The 22,149-nt window shown below is 40.8% G+C and overlaps 1 protein-coding gene across 1 annotated transcript in view; it reads right to left on the reverse strand.

The window, feature by feature from the left end:
- apoba (apolipoprotein Ba) overlaps positions 1–21,878 on the reverse strand; it is a 73,143-nt gene extending 51,265 nt beyond the window's left edge. Inside the window, exons 1-14 of the mRNA XM_078213057.1 lie at positions 21,756–21,878; positions 21,143–21,181; positions 20,405–20,517; positions 19,760–19,905; positions 18,551–18,704; positions 17,793–17,948; positions 17,554–17,675; positions 15,788–15,873; positions 11,783–12,008; positions 9,997–10,224; positions 6,656–6,773; positions 6,416–6,562; positions 2,544–2,755; positions 299–536 (exon numbers count right to left, since the gene is read on the reverse strand). Coding sequence (XP_078069183.1) covers positions 299–536; positions 2,544–2,755; positions 6,416–6,562; positions 6,656–6,773; positions 9,997–10,224; positions 11,783–12,008; positions 15,788–15,873; positions 17,554–17,675; positions 17,793–17,948; positions 18,551–18,704; positions 19,760–19,905; positions 20,405–20,517; positions 21,143–21,181; positions 21,756–21,810 — 2,040 coding nt within the window. The 5' untranslated portion in view covers positions 21,811–21,878. The remainder of the gene's footprint in view (positions 1–298; positions 537–2,543; positions 2,756–6,415; positions 6,563–6,655; positions 6,774–9,996; positions 10,225–11,782; positions 12,009–15,787; positions 15,874–17,553; positions 17,676–17,792; positions 17,949–18,550; positions 18,705–19,759; positions 19,906–20,404; positions 20,518–21,142; positions 21,182–21,755) is intronic.
- Positions 21,879–22,149: the final 271 nt, after the last annotated feature.

The following is a 22,149-nucleotide window of genomic DNA, read 5'->3' on the forward strand; positions in this document are numbered from 1 at the left end:
AGCAGTGCCAAGTGGGTGGAGCCTGAATGGGGGCCATGATGCGGGGGCTATGATGGCGGGGGGGGGGGGCTCATGCAGGGGTGAATCGTGTCGGAGGTCCATGATAGGGGGTCATGATGGGGGGTGGGCACATGTCGGGGTAAGGCAGGGGGACTCATAGGGAGGGTGTCAATGCCGAAGGGCCTGTTTCCATGCTGTAAACCTCTATGCCTCTATCTGCTGGCATTTGTCTAAGGGGGATTTAATTTGATTTAAATTAGAGGCAAACATGTTTGGGTTGCATCATATGTGTACCTACCTCAAAAAAATCCATGGGTTGACCAAAAACATTTAAAGTAGTTTCCAGCATTACTGATCTTGGCAAGTATCCTTCTTGCTCAAAAATGACATTGCTTTTCAATCCGGCTGCCAGAGCCTCCTGTTTTCCTGGAATGTTAATTTTTTTGTACACATTATAGTTTCTCGAAAACCTTCTAAAATTCAAGGGTTCTGGGAGATCAGTTTCTTGAAGAGCATCGAATAATTTTTTTTTCAGTCTGTGCAAAGAAAAACACAATAATTTAACTGTGCCATATATGATTATTATTGCCACATTCAGATGTTTCTTCAAAAAGATTAGCAATACCCATGTAACAGACATAGATAAACATATATCAATTGCAACCATTCTAGGTTCTAATTATTAATTAGGCGAAGGGAAAGAAATATTTATTCTCATCAGCAAGCTCACTCCATGGGGGCGATTCTCCGACCTCATCACATTGTTAGTAGATTGCACCAATCCTGGAGAATGACATGCGGGCCTAAAAATCTCTTTTTAATGACCGCCCCCAAACAATTTGCAAGTCTCCTGGCCCCTACCTAATGGCACAAACCAGATTTCACCCAGAGAAGGCGTGAGCCAATTAGCATATTTAAAGTAGCATTTAAACATGCATAGCCCAGCACACAGAAGTCTCGGCCTTTGAGCGTGGTGAGATAGTGAGAGACTAATGGAGACCTGGCGTGATGTTCATGCCGGGGGAGCTCAGAGGCCATTGAAGCCCCTGGGCGGGTGGGGCATGGCTGGGTGGTGCCCATTGAGCAGTACCTACTTGGTGGTGGGTAGCCACCAGACACCCCGGCAATGGCCACCAGGCACCCCGGTAGTGCCAGTTCGGTGTCACCAGTGTGCCAGGGCAGTGCCAAAAGGGTGGGGCTTGAATGGGGGCTATGATGCGGACTCTATGATGGCAGGGCTCATGCCAGAGGTCCTTGATAGGGGGGCACGTTGGGGGTCATGATGGGGGCTACATGTCAGGGGGATTCATAGGGAGGGCATCAATACCAGCAACCCATGCTTGGGAGGTGGGGGAACATGAGGGGGGGGGGGCCTGATGTCTGTGGGGGGAGGGAGGGAATCTTCCATTACAATGAGAGATCAGGGCACTCTGAAGCCCTGCCTACCCTCCTTATGGGCGCGATACTCCCAACTCACCAAAAATGTGACTGAGTGTGGGAGGATTGCGGTTTGGAGTGCACCTGAGAGACCGACGTGAATCACTTCATTATTCTTGCCGGTATGACACATAGAATATTTTTGGTAAGGTTGTCCCCTAAGTGCCGAACGAGTGTGAAAACGGGAGGGCTTCAGATCTATTTTTTCGACGAGAGAAAGAACCATATTTTATGACACTTAGAAAAATCAATGTGGCACAGTGTAATTCTTGCCAGTAGGGGGAGTGGATGGAGTCTATTCACATTGGGAAGCTAGTTGCTGACTACTGGAGGATGCTATTTCACATGTGCCCTGATCTCTCACTGTACCATGTGCAAGAGTACATAGCACATTGGGAGATGCCCATGCCCCTGGCTGATCACTGCCCCAGTTCACCGACCCCCTCAGTGGATCACCACCCCGCTCAAACCCCCTCCACCCACCCTGACCGATTGCTGCCCCTGTTCGCCACTCCCCGGTCGATCACTGCCCAGGGTGCCTGGTGGGAAGTGCCAGGGTAGCACTGCCGAGGTCCCAGGCTGGCAGTGCCAGCCAAGGAGCACTGCCCACCCCTGACCACCTGGAAGGCCTCAATGGCTTCTAGTCCCACCGGCAAGACCATCACATCTGTTCCCTTGGTGGGGGACCATAAGTGATCCTCACAGGTGAGGACCTCCACTGGTGAGGTCGTTAAGGCAAGGGAGCTCGGGTGATTGCATCCCGGGCTCACTAATAATATTTAAATTCAATTATAAATATTTAAATCCATCTCGCGCCCAGGATTACACCACCTTAACAGGGCTGATACTATCGCGAGAGGTGAGAAACCGGGCACAAACCAGGTTTTTCACCTCTCTCGTGACCTTACTGGCTTGCTACACCAACCGACCGGCATAAAGAGCCGGTGATGTCGCCCCCTTTGAAATTTTTGGGAGAATTCTGCCCCATATGGATGAATATGGAAATTGAAATGACATAGTGTTCCTTTACAAGTCATCAGTATCTCTACAGTCAAACATGGGTGTGGACATTAATGCTAAAATTTGTACTATAGTAGTTTACTTACACTTGGACATTGGGATCCTCAGATTTGTGAATATTGGCAAGATGTGTAGAAACAAAACTTTGGACTTGGACATTTTCAATCTTTGGTAGGTGTCTTATGATTTTTTTTAGATGGTTTGATGATGGATCCTTCATGACTAATAAATAGGCTCCGATTCTCTTTTGCACAGATCCTTTCAAATCTTTCAGTACTTCGAGAAGCAGATTGCGAAGCTGGAATTAAAATTATTGATATGGCAACAGCTTGATCTGCACATAAAAATATCCTTCAGTAGCTCATCCAAAGGCGACAGTGGTGATGACAATTATACAACGGCAATAAGTAACAGAAAAACGGACAAGATTCAAGCCCCCGGGTTAGCTGCAGTCTCAGCTTGTACAATAGCTGGGCCCAACAATTGGCCTTAATTCCCGAGGTTAGCAAGGAGTAATTAAGTCAGGCCATCTGCTTATGATCACTATCAAGTAGTATGAATTGTCAAAGACATGTATATAGTGATTTTGAGTTGGAAAGAATTTGTTTCAGCTTTATGCAGATTCTCACACACTGGGCGGGATTTTCCGGCTGTGCTCATCCCGAGACCGGAAATTCCCGCTCGAGGTCAATGGACCTTCAAATGATCGGCCAAATTTTCTGTCCCGCCCACTACAATTCTTGCGATGGGCGGGACGGGAAATTTATGGTCTCTGTCTACACCCACAAAGAAAGATTTGCCATTTAGGCAAGATATGAAAGGACAATCAGACCATGAAAACCGTGGCTTGGATTCCTGCTCCACTGCCATAACTTAGCCAGAAGTGTGGCAAGATCATATTTCCATGCAAAGATTGACACAGATGAGGAAGAGTAAATAAAGGGGAAAGGTTGTGCATAATTGGGGTATAAAGTAAATACCCAACCTTAAAAATAGAGAAACCGCTCAAATGTCCTTGTTCTTTCTCACCAGAGTTTCGATCCCTTCCCTGAACATATTTCAACTCATCTTTTGGCCCCAATCTAAGTTAAAGTGCCATGCACACAAATTTGCTGAAATCACACAGGGTCAAAATAGTGTACGTTTAAACTCAGAAGTTTTGGTGCATCAGGAAACAAAGGGCTGGATTTCCTGGCCCCACTGTCACTGGGATTGTCTCGTCCTGATGAAAATCAATGGATTTTTGGTTGCCCTCCGTATCCCCACAATGAGTCCCACTGAAAAATCCCTGCCTGTCATTTTTCTGTTGTTTCTTCTTCACAATATTTTCTGTTTCTCTGAATGTATTTTTACAGCATCATGATTACAGATTCTTAAACATGCAACGTCCAGTTGTGCACAACTGATCGGAAAATGTAAAACTAAAAGAAGAAATATTTGGTTTGCGTTTGGTGCTTTCCTTCAACCCTGATTACTTATGTTGATTTATTCTTGTTTATACCATTACATTAAGACCATAAGAAATAGGAACAGGAGCAGGCCATTCGGCCCCCAGCGCCTACTCCACTATTCAAACCAATTGAGGTTGATTAACTACCACTTTTGCAATTCTTTCCACTAACCTGATATCACCTGATGCCATTAGGATCCATAATCTATTGCTTTACACCTTGAACATGTTCAATGACTGAACTGTCACAGCTTTCTGAGGTAGAGAATTCCAAAGATTTACCACCCTCAAAGTGAAGAAATTCCTCCTCATCTCAATCTTAAATGGCTTGCCTGTTATTCTGAAACTATGTCCCCTGGTTTTTTTGACATACCAGCCAGGGGAAACATCTGATCCACATCCAATCTATCCTGTCACATCCTGTAATAATTGTGTAAGTTCCAATGAGATCAGCTCTCACTCTTTGAAACGTTAGAGAATACAGATCCAGTTTCCTGAATTCTTTCTCAGAAAACAATCCGACCACCCCAGAGATATGTTTGGTGAACCTCTGTTGCACTCCTGCTATGGCAAATAACATCCACCCTCAGATAAGACAACCAAAACTGTATGCAGAATTCCAGGTGCAGTCTCGCCAAGGATCTATATAACTGCAGCAAAACATCTTTAGTCCTGTACTCAAATCCCCTTGTAATGAAGGCCAACATACCATTTGCCTTCCTAATTTCTTGCTGCCCTTACAGGTTAACTTTTGGAGACTCATAAACAAAGACGCTCGGGTCTCTTTGGACATCAAGATTTAACAATCCCTCACCATTTTTGAAACACTCTGCCTTTCTGTATTTTCTACCAAAGTGGATAACTTCACACTTACTCACATTATATTCCATCTGCCATGTTCTTGCCCATTCACTGAGCCTGTCCAAATCTTTTTGAAACCTCCTGCATCATCTTCACAATCCACATTTCCACCTAGTTTTGTGTCATCAGCAAATGTGGAAATATTACATTTGGCCCCTGCATCCAAATATAGATTGTGAACAACTGTGTCCCAAGCCCTGATCCTTGCGGAATCCCATTAGTAACAGCGTGCCATCCTGGAAATGACTCATTTATTCCTACGTTGTTTTCTGTCTGCTAACCAACTCCCAATCGACAACAGTATACTTCCAATCCCATGTGTTCTGGATGTGTTTCCTCACCTCCTACATTGACCTTCTGAAGACCTTCCAAAGATCTAAATACACCAAATCAACTGTTTCCTCTTTATCTATGCTACAAGTAACATCCTCAAAACACTCCAGCAGGTTTGTCATTCTGGTGTATTTTAATAAAATTGGCAGAATATCGGGGTGTAAGTAGACATTTGGTACAAACTTCAATTTTATCTTCCCAATTAAGTCCCCACAGGACATTCTGCCCACTGGTTTCACCTGTGCACCAATTCCAATAAGGACCAACATGAGGAATCAAGGAATGACCCTTCAAAAAGTTTTTTTTTGACTGCATTATACACATGGAGAGTACAACTTTTTCTTTTTATGGAACGCTCAACAATCTCTTCTCCAGTGCAATGAGTGTTTTGGCAGGCGGTTCCAAGCTTGTTCCAGATCTGAATTAACTAAGGACCCACCACACATTTATCATCCACCTGACCCCAATAGGATCAGAGTGGGGGCTGAGGGTAAGACTTTACATTTGGACGTGCATCATTCAGGATTTAATCGGCTGCATTATTTAACAGAATAATCAAAACAGCAAGATAATCATTAAATTGTTGTTAACTTGCAAATGTGGCACAAAATCATAAATGTTAGCAAAAAGGCCAATGATAAAATTCCCTCAATCCTGTGCCACTTGAATCGAGTGTTGTTGAATTTAAACATTGCCTAGTGATAAACCTCACTGCATGTCGACATAACAACAGGTACTGCAGTGGGTAGAATGTCCTGTGGGGACTTAATTGGTCTGCTTTGACTTACTGAGGAGCTTCAATTCCCGGCCTCATTCTGAGGTATATATTTCCATAATTTCAAGGCTAAGAGGGAAGGGCAGAATACATATCTCCAATACTCTGGTCTGTAGTTATCATTTCTGCTAAGCAGGTTGGGAACCTATTGGAGATGGATTCCATCCCAATTTCTGACTTATCTACTCCTGGAATGTCTGATGCCCATTCCTAAAAGGAGCAGAAGTAATTAGCCCCAGATATCTCCAATATCACTGCATATAAAAGATTACAAAATTGAAAATATTCTTGCGATGTCCTATTTATAGAAATGCAAGAGATATTCTAAGTACTTATTCATATCCAAGTGCTCAAAATGACTGGACTGTTCTTCTCCTTCTGTCTCTCATTCCTTCTCGAACTTACAGACTTTTAAAGTTCAGGATTGAGGTGATTTAAGCACAATTAATCACTTGCTTCTTTGATGTATCCTGTTCAATATGTTTCTCAATAAAAACAGCAAAAATGAACATCTTTATGTTTTCCAAAAGTGACATTACCTCATTGTTCAAGGTCATCTGTCTCAGAGCTTGAATTGCAGCTTGTTGAACAGAGGGGGAGACTTGATCATTGTTAATACATGCTATTAGATTTGCATTAATTTCAGGCACTGCATTCTCCATTGCCTGTCCCATGTTTCCCAATGCCTACAAAATGAAAACATAAATCACAGTTATAGCCATATTCAATTAATTTCCAAGTGTTAAGAAATCAATTGGTCGCAAATCGTACTCTGTTACCTTTAGAGTCAGGTAGACACTGCCTTCATCACCAGAGCAGTCAGTTCCAATTATGGACATCAAGTAATCCGCAACAGCTTTTAGTTCTGGAACTACAGCCTTGGTTTCATCATAAAACCTAATAGGATTATTAAAGGATTAACAGTTGGAATGTGAAACGATTTATAATCTTTATAAAGACACATCACATCAAAATATTTCCGTATAGTTTCATAGCATAATATGGCTATTCCTATTTAGAAATTAATATTAAAATATAAGCCAAAACATAACGTTTTTACAATTAATTTGTCATTTGTAACACGACTTCACCAGTTTCACCATTAAAATAACTTTGCTATTATTGATATTATAAAATAAGTACATTCAAACAGAGGTCAAGAGGATGTTTTTGGCTACAAAAGGATTTCGGGAATATGGGGATAGTGTAAGAAGTTGGAGCTGGGGTCGAAAGAATGCCATGATCTTGTTGACTGGTCGAAGAGGCTTAAAGGGCAAAGTGACTTGCTCCACCTCCTTTTTCTTAAGTTTCCTTGGCTTCCCAAATGATCAGGAATGGTTTGTGTATAATTTGAGCTTTAAAAATGTGCGGCCATAATCATTTATTTATTTACAATATCCTCCTTGTGAATGGTAAATTAGATTCCTAACATTTTAATTTTCATTCCAAGGTTCATTTTATACCTTGCTGAAATTATTTTACACCCTGGACGTTGTGTAAGGTAATCCACCAAATTTGTCATTTCCATTAATTTATACAGTAAAAGATGGATGTCAAAATATTTAAATAAATACAAGATGCATGAAGTTGTTTGCCTAAACTTTAATTACTTGTGAAGTGGAAACTATCCATTTTGCAAGAGCATGGGTGGAATTTAATGCCCAAGTGTAATGATGATGCACTCCAATGTTATTTATATCATTGCATTGTGTCTGGTAGAGATAAGGGATCTTTATTTAAAACTCTGTCATGAAGGTGATGACTTCTTTGTAAGCACGTCATCTTGGTTACAACTTGTAACCAAAGGTTGGCAGCAAATTATTCTTAGGTTAACGAGCCGAATTCTCTGACGTTGCCAGCATCTAGATTCTCCAATCCAGCTGCAGGTAGTGAATGGAGATTTAGCTGTATGCTAAATTCTCTGTTCTCACTGGCAGTGGCAGTGGGGTGTGAAAGGTTTGAGAATTCCGGCCAATGTTTATTGAATTAAAACATTAGTACTCTCCTGGGAACACCAAACATTTTACACCGCAACAGTTAAGCTAGTTGAGTACAATTGTTGAAATCTTTTCATATAAAGAAGTAAAACGGACTCTTTTCTATTTGTTTGCCATACCAACAAATATAGCAACTCCTGTGCTCCAGTTATATCTTTCCAATCTGAAACTCTAACCCCGATTGCGAATTACAGGCCCAATTTTATCATCAAGTTGCGCCTGTTTTCAGGCGCGAAAACTTGGTAAAATCGGGCGTGAGGTGAGTAGCTCGATCTACCCCCGCCTCTGCGCCGGTTCCCCCTTTACCAAGGCCTGAGAATGGTCGCAATCGAGACCGCGCCCAAAACAGGTGCGACGGCCATTTATATGCATTAGCACTTCCCCCTTTATCACCACGTTCGCCCATCCAGAATCAACGTGAAACAGACATGCTCCACAAAAGTCAGATTTGGGCGCTCCAGTTAGTGAGAAAGTAACTGTCTGCTTGAGGGGGGAGAGGATGGTCTGACGGCTCTCTGCTTGAGGGGGGGGTGGGGGGGGGGGTCTGCTGCCACTCTGTCTGAGATCAGTGAGGGGGAAGGGGAGGAGGAGCCCGTGATTGGTCTGGATGGCAGAGGGGGTGGGGGAATAAGGGGGTCAGTAATGTTGCGGGGGGGGGGGGGGGGGGGTGGGGGTGGGGCATTGTCTGTGGGGCCACAGGGAGGCATTATCTGGCTGGGGAGGGAAGTAGCAGGGGAACAGCATTCTATCATTTTTTTCTCGCACGCGCAGTTGGAGGTGCCGATTGGAGCTGCAGGATTTTGGACACATTAAACCCCGCCCACAGTCTTGTGCACTGCCATTCAAAATCACTGATTTTTTTCAGACAGAGTACGTATGGAAACGCCGGAGAACAGGTCTAAAAGTCAGATCTGAAACACTCCCAGTTTCAAGTCCGCCCAGCACTTAGGATCTAAATGGTAAAATAGGGCCCTACATTCAAACTTCTCTGTTTGAGAAAATTATAATGTGAAGATGCTGGCGTTGGACTGGGGTGAACATAGTAAGAGTTTTAACAACACCAGGTTAAAGTCCAACAGGTTTATTTGGTAGCAAATACCATTAGCTTTCGGAGCGCTGCTCCTTCGTCAGGTGGAGTGGAAATGTGCTCTCAAATAGGGTACAGAGACACAGAAATCAAGTTACAGAATACTGATTAGAATGCGAATCCCTACAGCCAACCAGATCTTAAAAATACAGACAATGTGGGTGGAGGGAGCATTAAGCACAGTTTAAAGAGATGTGTATTGTCTCCAGACAGGATAGCCCGCAAGTCCAGGAGGCAAGCTGTGGGGGTTACTGATAATGTGACATAAATCCAACATCCCGGTTTGGGCTGTCCTCATGTGTGCAGAACTTGGCTATCAGTTTCTGCTCAGCGACTCTGCGCTATCGTGTGTCGTGAAGGCCGCCTTGGAGAACACTTACCTGAAGATCAGAGGCTGAATGCCCGTGACTGCTGAAGTGCTCCCCCACAGGAAGAGAACAGTCTTGCCTGGTGATTGTCGAGTGGTTGGTTGTAGGGATTCGCATTCTAATCAGTATTCTGTAACTTGATTTTGTGTCTCTGTGCCCTGTTTGAGAGCACATTTCCACTCCATCTGACGAAGGAGCAGCGCTCCAAAAGCTAATGGTATTTGCTACCAAATAAACCTGTTGGACTTTAACCTGGTGTTGTTAAAACTCTTACTGTGAGAAAATTATAGCCATTTATTTGATTTTCCACTAGATGGAGCACTGCAGAGTAGCATAGTTCTTCCCCTCAGAAATCTTTTAGGATCAGTATGACTCCTGATGAGTTCTTATTAATTATTTACAGAGACGCGTTGGGAATAGCTAGCGAGGTTTGCATCCCATACAAACCACCCTTTGAAACACAAGCAGAACTAACTACGTAGATATCAGTCCAAGTAAGGAAATAAAGGGAAAGACAAGTCATTCAAAACTGTTTTTTTTTTAAAGGTTTGACACAGTCTCATAAAAATCCTCAGCTTATTTGACATTTGAAGTCAATATTACAAGTTCTATTTCTGCAAAAGCTTGCCACATGTATGGTAGATGTTTTTATTAACAACTGCACTTACTTTCTTACTGTGTGGCTCAGGGCATAAAAGATACCCCGTGTATGCCGAAGCTTTGCCTGATCAAGGGTTTCCTGAATCATACTTGCAGATGGTGAAGCCATAAGTCCTATGGCATAGGTAACTGCATCTGCCACCAATGGATGGACTCGTTCGCTTTGTAGAATTTTCAGGATCACTCCAAAGCACTCTGGAGTACCACACTGGAGAAGTGCTTGAACAGTAATGAGCCTTTTAAAATGACAAAGGGAATTTAAGTGCAAAAACTCGGGTGAGTATTATATACCAAAATTAGCAGGCAATGATAATAATGAACATACATCATTAATCTCAGAACTAAACAACACCTTGTCCTTCTAATCTCCCCTGTTATAGGTTACCAGTGCTGACGATTATTTCAGGGTAGATCAAACAGCAATTTCTAACAACTGCAGTTAAGCACAAAAATCCCTAAGTTCTTGTCCAGCTACTCCACAGGATGTGTTGTAGCAGCATTCACCTTCACCAAGTGTGTTGGCACTGAAATGCCTGAACTTGCTATAAACTTGCCCACCAGTTCTCCCTTATGGATGGCTGAGAAAGTTAGTGCATTCAGCAGTTAGTGAGCTTTTAATGCTCCGGTAAGTGATAACCACTGCGGAAAAGTTTCGCTCACCCTGAAAAAATGATTTTCAAAGTGTGGAATTTCATAACCCTCAGAAAAAGAGTGAAAATTAAGATATGCTTTTACTTTCTGATATGTCTTTTATGATCTTTCATCAATTTTTAAAAATTCCAATATATTTCCTAGTATTCATTTCACTTTCTGTACATCAGCTAAATTTAAGGATATTTTCTGCTATATGTTCACTCGTTTGGGCAATGTGTGGATCAGCGAGAAGTAATGGTGTGATACTTAGAATCATAGAATCCCTACATGCAGAAGGAGGCCATTTGGCCCATCACCTCGGCACCAACTCTCCAACAGAGCTCTTACCCTGACCCACCCTCCACCCTATATCCTTAACCCCACACATTTACCTTCCTGATTCCTCTAACCTAGAGATCTTTAGACACTAAGGGGCAATTTAGCTTGGCTAATCCACCTAACCTGCACATCTTTGGACTGTGGGAGGAAATCGAAGCACCCGGAGGAAACCCACACAGACATGGGGAGAATGTGCAACCCCTACACAGACAGTCACCTAAGACTGGCATAAAACCTGGTGCTGTGAGGTAGCAATACCAACCACTGTGCCGCCTGGCATAGCACTCCTATGAATCCCAGTACTAAGAAAATACGATACTAGGTTGGCTGTTCTGTCAACTGGTACTATGCAGAGCATGTATGGCGTGCCCTCTACACAGTACTGCTCTTTGTAAGGGTTGAGAGCCAAATTTGCCTGTTAAACGAGCCTACCACCTGACTCAGATGGGTGCTTGGCAGCCCAATAGGAAGCCATGGGACGATTGCTTCGACCGGAGCAAAGACATTCAAACAGCAGTTGGTCACATTACAGCATTTCTTATTTGCTTCTACCCTATTTCTGTCTTGTGAAATGCATCAAAATATGTCCCAATAATGCCAACTCAGGTTGGAAGCAATGACATTGATGGATTATGTTGAAAGGAAAACAGCATTGGTTAGCATTAAGAATTATTAATAATTCCTTAATGGCCTCTATTATAACCATGATTTACATTATAAACAGAAAGTTGCTAGTAATAAAATTGTTCTTTTAGCACCCACTGTTTTATGCTCATTTAATGGATAGGTACAGTGGAAGAAATACCAAATTATCTTGATTACCTGGATGCTTCCACTTCAATGAATTTAGGTAAAGCAGTTTCGAAAGTATCTTTCTCCATTCTCCTCAATTCAACAACAAACTTTTGAAACAGATTAGCTCTTTCCCGGTTCGTACCACTCTCAGTTAGTTTGATCAGATCCTGTAGTAATGACACTGTAGAATCTATATTCTTTGCTCTACTATCAGCATGCTCCAAAGTCAATTCTTTCATGATTGTTGAATCATCTGGAAAAGATCATTTAAAAAGAGCTCTTAGTGTCCATGCTGAAATAAATCTATTATCCATAATCATGTTGCTGTTCATTATAGGGGGAGTTTAATTGGAAGTAGGTTTGGGAGGTGTGAAGTCCGCCCAATATCACCTATTTGAAAACCAGGCTGCAAGAACATAATACGTACGATCAGGATTAGACCATTTGGCTATTTGAATCTGCTCCGTCAATCAATAGGACCATGGTTTATCTCCAACCTCAGCTAGCCCCATGTCCTTTGAGTAACCAAACATCTATCAATCTCTGTCTTGAATATACTCAACAACTGGATATCCACAATTCTCTGTGGTACAGAATTCCAAAGATTCATAACCTTTACAATGTTTATTTTTTCCTGATAATAGTTTGAAATGCCCTTATTCATAGCGCAAATTTTCCAATCCCCTCCAGCATATTTTTCATGATGGAAATGGTTCATCATTGCCCTCTAGTGGGATCTTCTAGTCTCACTGAAGTCTACAGCATTTTGTGTGCTCGCCTGTCCCATCACTGGGGAACCCGTTGCCACCCCTAAGACTATGACCCTGAGTTCCAAGCTCCCTGCTAGAGGAATTATCTGCCTAACATTTATTTTGTCAAATTCCTTTTATCTGTTTCAATTAGATTACCACTCATTCCTCTAAATTCTAGGGAATATAGGCCTTGTCAACTCAATCTTGCCTCATTGGACAATCCCCTCATCCCAATGAACCTTTGCTGAACTTCCTCCATAACCGGCTTCTCAAACTTTGGGTCATTACCCTCAATGGGATCAATTGCGATCACTCTGAGGCAGCAAAAGCTGTCATGGAGCTCGCACTGACTTCTGACAGGTGCAAAGTTGTGTTTTTTCTTTTCTTTCGTTGGAAGGCATGGCCCAATGGATTGCCCTCACCGGCCCGACTGCAGCAAAGAAAAACCAGTGAGTAGATAGGTGCTCCTCATTTTTGGAGAAACCCTGCCTTTTCATCAACTCCCCCTGTGCTCGGTTCCTCTCATTTCCTCCCCCCACCCCCTCCAGAAGAGCAAAGGCCCCCTTCTCAACAACTGAAGCCTCCACCCCAACTCAACAACATGGGGCTCCCAATACACTGCCAACAACTCTCGTATCTCCCAAATTTTCACTTGGAGTCTCACTAAGTCTGAAGCATTACAATGGGATCAAACTGGGAAACAGTTTGGGAAGCACTGTTCTAAGATATGTCTACCCTTTCACAAGAGAGCATTACTGTACTTATCACTCTCTTTATCTTAATACACATTGCTACTCTGCTCGAGAACTTGACATTTCTCTTCCACTTTTTGCACTTTCCTGAACTCCCCCCAACTCCTCTTCTCCAATAGTTTAAAGCATTGATTACTGTCCTAGTTTTTTGATTTGTCAGGACACTGACATCCGCCTTGTTTATGTAGTGCCTACTTATTTAAAACTTCATTCAGAGGAAACCAGCATTTCTTTTATTCTCTATGGTAATTTCCATTGGCTCAGGGAATAATCAGAGAGGTTCTTTGTTTTAATTTTTATCCCAGCTTTTCAAATTCTCTCAATAGAACCTCATTCATGGTTTTATTTATATAATTGGTTCTTACATGAACCACGGTGCGGATATGATAGGCCAAAGGGCCTCTTTCTGTGTTGCAAATCTCTATGGCCAAAGCTTCACCCCCCTGCCCGTCACGGGAATCAGAGCAGGCGAGGGGTGAATAATGGGAATGTCCGTTGACCTTGGGCAGGATTTTACAGTTTCGGGACGAGCAAGGCCGTAAAATCCCGCCTTATGACTCTAAATGGATCCTCCTCTCCTGCTCCAAATTCTTCTCAGGCTGAGAGATAATATCTCTCTTTGGTAACTTTGGTACTGGGCAGGCAAAACAACCTTCAGAAATCCCAGTTGCAGCTTCAGAGAATAATATCCGTTTCCCTAACAATACACTCTTTTACCATCACCTCATTGCTTTTCACTCTCCCCATTTGAATGGCTTCCTGTACCATGGTGCTATGTCACTTTGCTTATTTATTCTGTAGACCTTGCCCTCATCCACACAGATAGCATGAACATTGAACCTGTTAGTAAGAACACCCGAGGCACCCCCTACACATCCATATGGTCCTGTCCTTGACCACTAATCAGGCCAGTGCTAATGGGTCTTGCTAAAGCTAATGGGTCTTGCTACTTAACTGAGGTTTAGGTATTTAATCAGTATAGCTTATTTTATTTTTAATTCCTTGTTATCCAGCTGCACACTCAAAACAGCCCCAATGAGGCAATTGCCCAGCTTTAGGAAGGTCACAATTGTGAATTGTGAGGTTTAGAGTCAATCCATCCACAGAGGAATGGAGAAGTGGTCGGAGAATATTTCAAACAATTCTGTGAGTGGGAAGCAGAGAATCTCAGAGCAGCATATTTCTTTGTGGATCTGGAGAAGTACTTTTGCACAATCTGGATACACTGAGGAAAATTTCTGACATTCTATCCTTCCCCAGGTTTTACTGGTGATAAAGTAAAGCCGAAAACATTGATTAGCCTTCCATGGCGCAGTCCACTTGATTTTCCTTTCCAGAGCAGTCACAGACTTGAAGGTTGGATGGAATGTATTCTAAAAAAGAAAACTAAACTTGCATTTATATAGCACCTTTGATGAACATCGGCCATCTCAAAGCACTATTCAACCAATGAACTATCTTTGAACTGTGGTCCCTATTGCACAGTAACTTCATTGCAGTGTTAATGTAAGCCTCTTTAAACTTTAAGCTATTGTAATGTAGGTAACACAGCAGCCAATTTGCTCAGAGCAAACTCCCACAAACTGTAATGTGATGATGACTGGATAATATTGTTTTCTGATATTGATTGAGGAATAAATATTGGCTAGGACACTGCAGAAATTCTCCTACTCTTCTTTGAATTAGTACAATGAATCTTTTACATCTGCCCAAACAGGAAAATGGGACCTCGGTTTAATGCCGAATCCAAAAGTTGGCATTTTGAGGCTATTATCAAAACATTAGCCAGCAGAAAATTTTCCTGTAAGTTTGCCCGATGTTTTGTTTCCCACCAGGTTTCACTGGCATATTGGGAACTCACTACGTAGCACAGACTGGGATATTGTGTTTATTCCCCATTATCATCCATTCATTAATGAGAATACACCAAAATTCCTTATTTGAGGTACCCAATTGAGAATGCAAAGTCATAAAATTATCTCTATCCTTCATTTCAATATACAAAAACTTAAATGACCATATTCTAAATCATACAGTATTCTACAGATTTTAAAAGAAATGTAAAATGACAAGCTAGAGACTGTAGGCAGAATTTTCCCATCCCGTCCGCCACGGGAATTGTAGGGACAGGACCATGCAAAGGTCCATTGACCTCGGGCAGGATTTTCCAATCTTGGGGCGAGCGTGGCCAGAAAACCTCACCCTTATCTTCCTATATATATATATATATATATATATATATAACTTGAAAATATTTCAATGCGTAAGACCAAGATGAAAGAATACTGTAAACAAGATCTAAGAAACAGTAAGAAAAACAAAATACTGTGAATGCTGGAAATCTGAAATTAAAAAAATGCTGGAAAGACTCAGCAAGTCTGGCAGCATCTGTGGAGAGAGAAACAGAATTACGTTTTGAATCGGTATGACTCTTCTTCAGAGTTGATGCTGCCAGGCTAACTGAGCTTTTCCATTTTTTTTTGTTTCTATAGCTATAAAACATTCAGAGTTTAAGATCAATATCTTACCACTAGCAAAGTATCTGATATTAGATGGACTGAAATTTTCAAGTTTAAGTGTCTGCTTTACTTGTGACACAGCTCCATTTTGATTTCTAACAAGGAAAAAAAACATTAAATCACTATTACAAGTACTTTATTATGATTCCATTGACAAAATGCAGTTTTAGGTTTCAAATTACACAACGTTTAACATGCACTTGGGCAAGGTTGGAGGCCTAAGGTTGATTCTAACATTTTTAGAAAGCTTCCCCTGTTGCCCAGGAGACCTCCTGTAGCTGTAAGGTCTAAAGAAAAAATGTTTTTTTGTTATTAACAGAGAGGCAGGTGGTTCTCTGATAGCATCAAAATGTAACTGGCACTCTGATACTGGTACATGAAATGCCATGGACTTATACAGAGGATAATGGAGAAGTGTTGTTATAACATGATTCCATATCCCATTGCTGCATTTCTGAATCAATAACTGCAATAAAAATTGTTCTTATTTCCAGGAATTAATTTTAAAAAGTAACAGGCGGAAGTTTTTTGGCAATTTCCACGGGTAAGGAAGTGGGCAGAACAAGCCAGTTATTTAACTTAAGCAGTCTAAGGCCTCACAGATGCTCTATCTTTACCATACTTACTTCAAAGATTGAAATGGACAACTGTTATAGCAGACAGAAGTAACTTAAGAATGTCTCCTGGCATCTGATTGTTTTTCATAGTGGAAGCGTTAATCAAATTGGAAGGTTTCTTTAACCAATTGGTTAGTTCACCCGTGAACTTATATGCACAAAATTGTTTATGCAGTATGGAATAAAATGGAGGATACATACTGGAAGCAATGATTGTCAGGAAATATGCAGATCGTTGCAAGAGCCAAAACACAAATGGTTTATTTTTCTTAAATTGCCATCCCGAGTGTGTATTCAGCAAAATAAACACATTTACCAACGGTTCTTAAAAAGGAATTTTCAAGCATATATTTTTTTCTCTGATAGTTGCCAGTTTGAGAAATATTGTAAAGTGTACAGGTGTTTCAGCTTAAAATGTATTCTAATATGAGGGTTCGGGAGAGGGAAGCGATGAACAAGAGGGAGAGGCAGATCGAAGTGGTGAGCAGGATGGTCAACATCAGAGGGGAAGAGAGGGAGGGAAGTGGAGACCGGGATAGATAGTAACTCAGGGGAGGTGGCAAATCAGGAGAATAAGAGAGGGAAGCGGCAAGCAGGTGAACTGGAGGGTCAGGGAGGGAAGTAGCAAATCGGGAGAGGTGGTGACCGAACAAGCGGTAAGTTGTAAGAGTTACTAAGTTTATCAAAAGTTAGTAAGTTATTAAGAGTTCTTTAATGATTAAGAATGAACATGAGGATTTTTGGATCATTTAGATTCAAGGCAGCCAATAGGTTTTTAACGTAAAATTTACAGTTCAGGAGTGTAACTCACCCTTACTATGTTTTCTAATGGGTAAGTGATTTTCATTTAACAGATTTTCATTAAAATGCCAATTTTGGAAACATATTAAGAGTGCTAAAAAGGTATATAGTAACATGCATAACAGCATCAGAAAGACAGCCCAAAATTTACCAAACAAGTAAAATTAAAAAACAACCTAAACTCTTTAAAACAGATTATTAACCTAAATATATATTTAAAAATGTCAGAGCAGATACTTTTGTATCTTCTTGATATACTGTGCCAAAATATAATTTTTAAATCTATTACAAGAAAATGTGAAGATGTAGATTTGTGATCCAGCAGTTTTAAGTGATACTTTAGGTGAAGCAACTTACTTTTGAGTAAGAGACAGCAAAGTGTGCTTTTCATTGCAAATGGCTTCTGTTACATGCTTCTTTCCATCAAGGGAATAACTGCAAGATTGACTGCTGCTCAGCAAAGATGCCATGGGTATGTGCTAGGTATATAAAGAAAAAGCTTTTAAGAAAGAGACGTCACATAATAAAACTTGAATTTGCAATAAAAAAGTGTCTTAACAATATTCACACTTCAGTAGGTATTATTGTTTTCTTACCATTCCTGTAACTAGTGCCAAAGGACTTCTGTAGTCTGTAACAGGTGTGAATCTATTACAGGCAGTAAGATCTCTTTTGACTGTCATTTGAGTAGCTATGTCATTCACTCTGTTGTTCACTGTGACTTCACTTGTGCAGTTACCATACACAGTAGCCTGAGTCACAAAGGAAAGAAAAAATTGCATTTTTAATAAATATTTGTTTTTAATTTCATTGAAAGAGAAAAATGATGCTAATGCCAAGCCATCTTGAAATTAACATCCACAATCAAAATTATTGATCTGGCCCTTTCCCTTTACCTCGTTCTTAGTTTGCCCTGTACTTTGGGAAAGTTAATGAATAGCATTCAAAGATTTTTTGAAATCACATATTTTTCACTAATTTCATGAAGATAATACTGTTTTGGAAATGTTCTAATTTTTTGTTTTAATCAATCTAGACAGCTTACATTCAAATGAACCTAGCAAAACTGATTCCATTTTGCACATTTTCTAGGAATTAACCCAGTGGAAAAATACATTATTTTCTTAAATTTAAATTACAAAATTGATCAGTTTCAGTCCCAGGCTGAAAACTCTACACCAAGCTGTGGAGACAGCTAATAATGTTCTTGGAAATTACGTAACATTGCAGTTTGGACCAAGTAATTTTATTGTAGAAACTCTGCAGTAGAAAGGACATTTAAAACAAGCATCGATTTGGATTTTTTCATAAAAGCACTAGAACAGTGATAAACTAATTTTTAAAAAAACCTTACTATGTCAAATGTCTGTACATCTTCATTGGACTCCATTGGCACCAGAAGGGCAGAAATGATTCCTCTTTTGATGTTGAGAATATTGGTTGCTTCATTTTTATTTGGGTATAGATTGACACCCAAATGTCCATTAGTTGTGAATTTCAGTTCATACCTATAAGAAAAAAGATTTCATAGAATTTAGAAGTATTGTAAATCAGTTGGTCCAATGCGAGCGTGCCAGTGTTGGCTCTTCAAATAAATTGTTTAATCCAATCCCATTTCCTTGTCATTTTCCATAGCTCAAGATTATTACTGATGAGGAGTGTCACTTGAACCATCTTAGTTCATCTATCCAGAAGACTGTAATGTCCCTCATTTAAACATCCAATTGTTTCTTGATTTATCACAGGATTGGCAAATTCTTTTTGCGAAATCTAGATATGACAGCCTATTAATTGGACCTTACTGTGTCTGTTTTGTGTGTAAAATGAGCACAGTTCAGGCCAGGTATTGAGGACCAACATGCCACAACCAAAGGATACCTAAAAGATGTCTGAAATTGAGTTGAACCAGTTTTATCCAGTTACGGATATGGGTCCTCTCTTAGTGAGAGATTAACAGCTGTTTAAGAGACCTTCTTTGAAATTGGAAGTTGCAAAGTTAAGGAAGAGCTAAGTGCTCTCCTCCAAATGTATTAGTGATTGTTACAGACTAAGCAGCTGTTGGCCCCAAATATTAAACGGGCCATTGACTGGTCCAATGTAATACAATCCTATTAATGTCATTAAAAATCCTATTAATGTAATTAAATTGTAAGCTAAGTACCATTCACCATTCACAAGTCACAAGGAGTACTGGACAAAATCTATCTGAAGCATACGGTGAAGGAGCACTTGAAGCTTGACTGTCTATTTTTTTTCAATGTGACATTAACTCATTTAAGAACTGAGGAATGTCTTATGTGTTAAACATTAAGCTGCCTGTAAGGCAAGCAGTTATTTATAACATTGTGTCTTTTTACAGACAAAGGACGAAAGCTGGTTGTGTTCCTGAGCTCCGCTGCTCGTCTGACATTATTTCAGATGAAGTACTGCAGCCGCCTGCCCCCGGTATGGTGTTTAAACCATTTTACCAGTCTGGGACTGTTCAGGCAATGCTATCGCGGATGACATGAGAAGCCCCACTGAAATTCACGCATCAAGATTCAGAAATGCTAATGTTCCTCACTTGGACATAGCTTGCTGAAACTCTTCAGTGTCCTTGGAAAGCGCGAAGTTAGGCTTGCCATCGTCACTCATGCTGTTCACTTCCTTCAGGGTGCATGCATTTATCTGCATGGTGTAGGAACAGTACTGAGGAACTTCAATTTTCACCTGTTGAAAAGAAGCCATACTAAACAAATAGTTTCAACTGTCTTTTCAATTTCAGTTAATGTTTTTAATCAATGCACAAATTAAAGGCCCCTGTGACTAGCTGATGCATGAAAAAATATTTTAAAATCATGTATAAAATCCGTTATTTAAATCATTTATAACACCATATTTATAGATCTTTTACACTTATTGAGCTCTCGTCAGAAACTCTTTCGTTCTATTGCATTTGGCAAATAAATTGCACCTTTTACGTTATTTAGGCTGAAGCACATCGCGATGCTAACTATATTTGAGTAAACGAAACATATTGAAGGCACCCAAAGTTAAATTGCAGATACAAAATAGACTGTGTCATTACGAATGAGATCTTTCCACCCGACTCGTCATTTGGAAATATATAAAGATCATTGGGAGTTCTTCAAATGTCTCTTAGTGAGCTCTGGATCTAAATGTTGCATTTCTGCACGTGGGAAAACGTCGACTGCAACGTTCAACTTACAGCGCAAGATATCTGGACACCGGAGACCGAGTTTGTCCCAACCATTCCATTTGAGGTTTCAGCTTCATAGTTGTAAAAATACGTCTTAAGATTCTTGAAGCGGCTTGTTCGTTCTACATTGGGCAAAGTAAGTACACGTTGTAATTATTAGGCCGGAAAAACCGACACCCCCAGCAACCCCCACCCCTAAGGTTTATATCATCACGTTGATCAATCCGACCCTGATGCCCATTGACAAAATGTGCCTCTTCAGGATGGTCTGGAGGGGCTGCACCATTCCGATGCACCACCGGACGGCGCTATTCCACCAGCCGAGCGCTGAGAATGGGCAGAATTGGCCTCTTTCCGCAACCAAGCAAAACTCCAAACTCCCACAAACAAATTTCTTGACAGAATTTGTTCGGCATACACATCTTCATGTGCGGCAGTCACCAGCAGGCAGGAAGGCTGCGTCTCCCCGCGTTATTTTTTTTTTGTCCTCCGAATCCCCGACTCCAAATTCCAGAATTGCCCCGTACCCTCCTGATTGGTATGACATCGCCTCAGAATCACAATCTGTGCAAATCAGAATCACAATCTGTCCTGTCCAAATCATGAAATTGCGGGGTTTGGGTGCGAGTTGATGCCAAGTACCCAAGGTGCGATTTGATCTCCTCTGATTTTAGTGGTCTCAAACATTTATTGTAACTGTGTTCAGGTTATTTTCAACTGTTATGTAGTTAATACAATGTGACTTACTTGAACAGAGTGTGGTTTCTCTGTCTTCAGATCTGTATTCTGAAAAAGTGAAGAAACATTTTACGTGCAGATTTTGTTTTAATAAATACAACTGAACTGAACAGCGCATATCTCCTAAGTTCTCCGCCACTGCCCTTTGAGACATTTCACAAATCACCTTCTGAATGCTTTGTCTCTTCTTTTGTGAAGACACTGCATTCTGATGAAAAAAGTTAAATATTTATAAAGTCAAGGGGGAAAAAAAACTTCATGTGACCCAGTTTTTAAACACATTTCAAGCAAAATTGGAGTTAAATAGGTGGGTAGAAATCGAATATTGTTTTTAAATTTAAAAAAATTAACAGATTGACTTCTGCACTGTAACTAAAGTTGTTGTATGAGTGTTTTTGTCAAATCAATCTGAACGAATTTTTACAACTTCTATTCGGAAGATACTCGTATTGCGCAGGAAGGTATGAAGGTAGGTTACAAAAATGTAACTGTCACATAAATTAATAATTCCAAACACGCTACAGCGCACAGCATGTAAAACACAATACCGAATATTATATTGTATTTTGCACCGCATTTAATGGGCCCTGATCTACTATGGTAAACGTGATCGAAAACTTACGTGCAACAACACAACTGCCAAACAGCAGCAGGAAAACGAGCTTCCTGAAGCCCATGTTGAGTTGGGCTCCGATCTGCTTCTGAAGTGACTAAGCTGTGTCCTGGCACAGTACTTATATAGTCACTAAAGCTGAGCCAATCTGTTTATGAAGTTCATTGCAGTTGCAAAAGTTATCAGAAAGTCCAAAGGTTGAAACCTGGAGTTTTTTTTTCAAGCAATTGGGACAAAGGGAGCTGAGATTTTGTTTCCAGAATGACTTTATAATTTGCAGTAGAAATAGCTTTTCTTTGTCAGCGTACTTGCAATCGAATCTTCTTCTTAAACGAGAAAAATACCGATGGCCCACGGTTGATTCTAAACTGATATATATATATATATATAAATGGCCCAGGCA

This window comes from Mustelus asterias, chromosome 5 (assembly GCF_964213995.1).
Source record: "Mustelus asterias chromosome 5, sMusAst1.hap1.1, whole genome shotgun sequence".
NCBI lineage: Eukaryota > Metazoa > Chordata > Chondrichthyes > Carcharhiniformes > Triakidae > Mustelus > Mustelus asterias.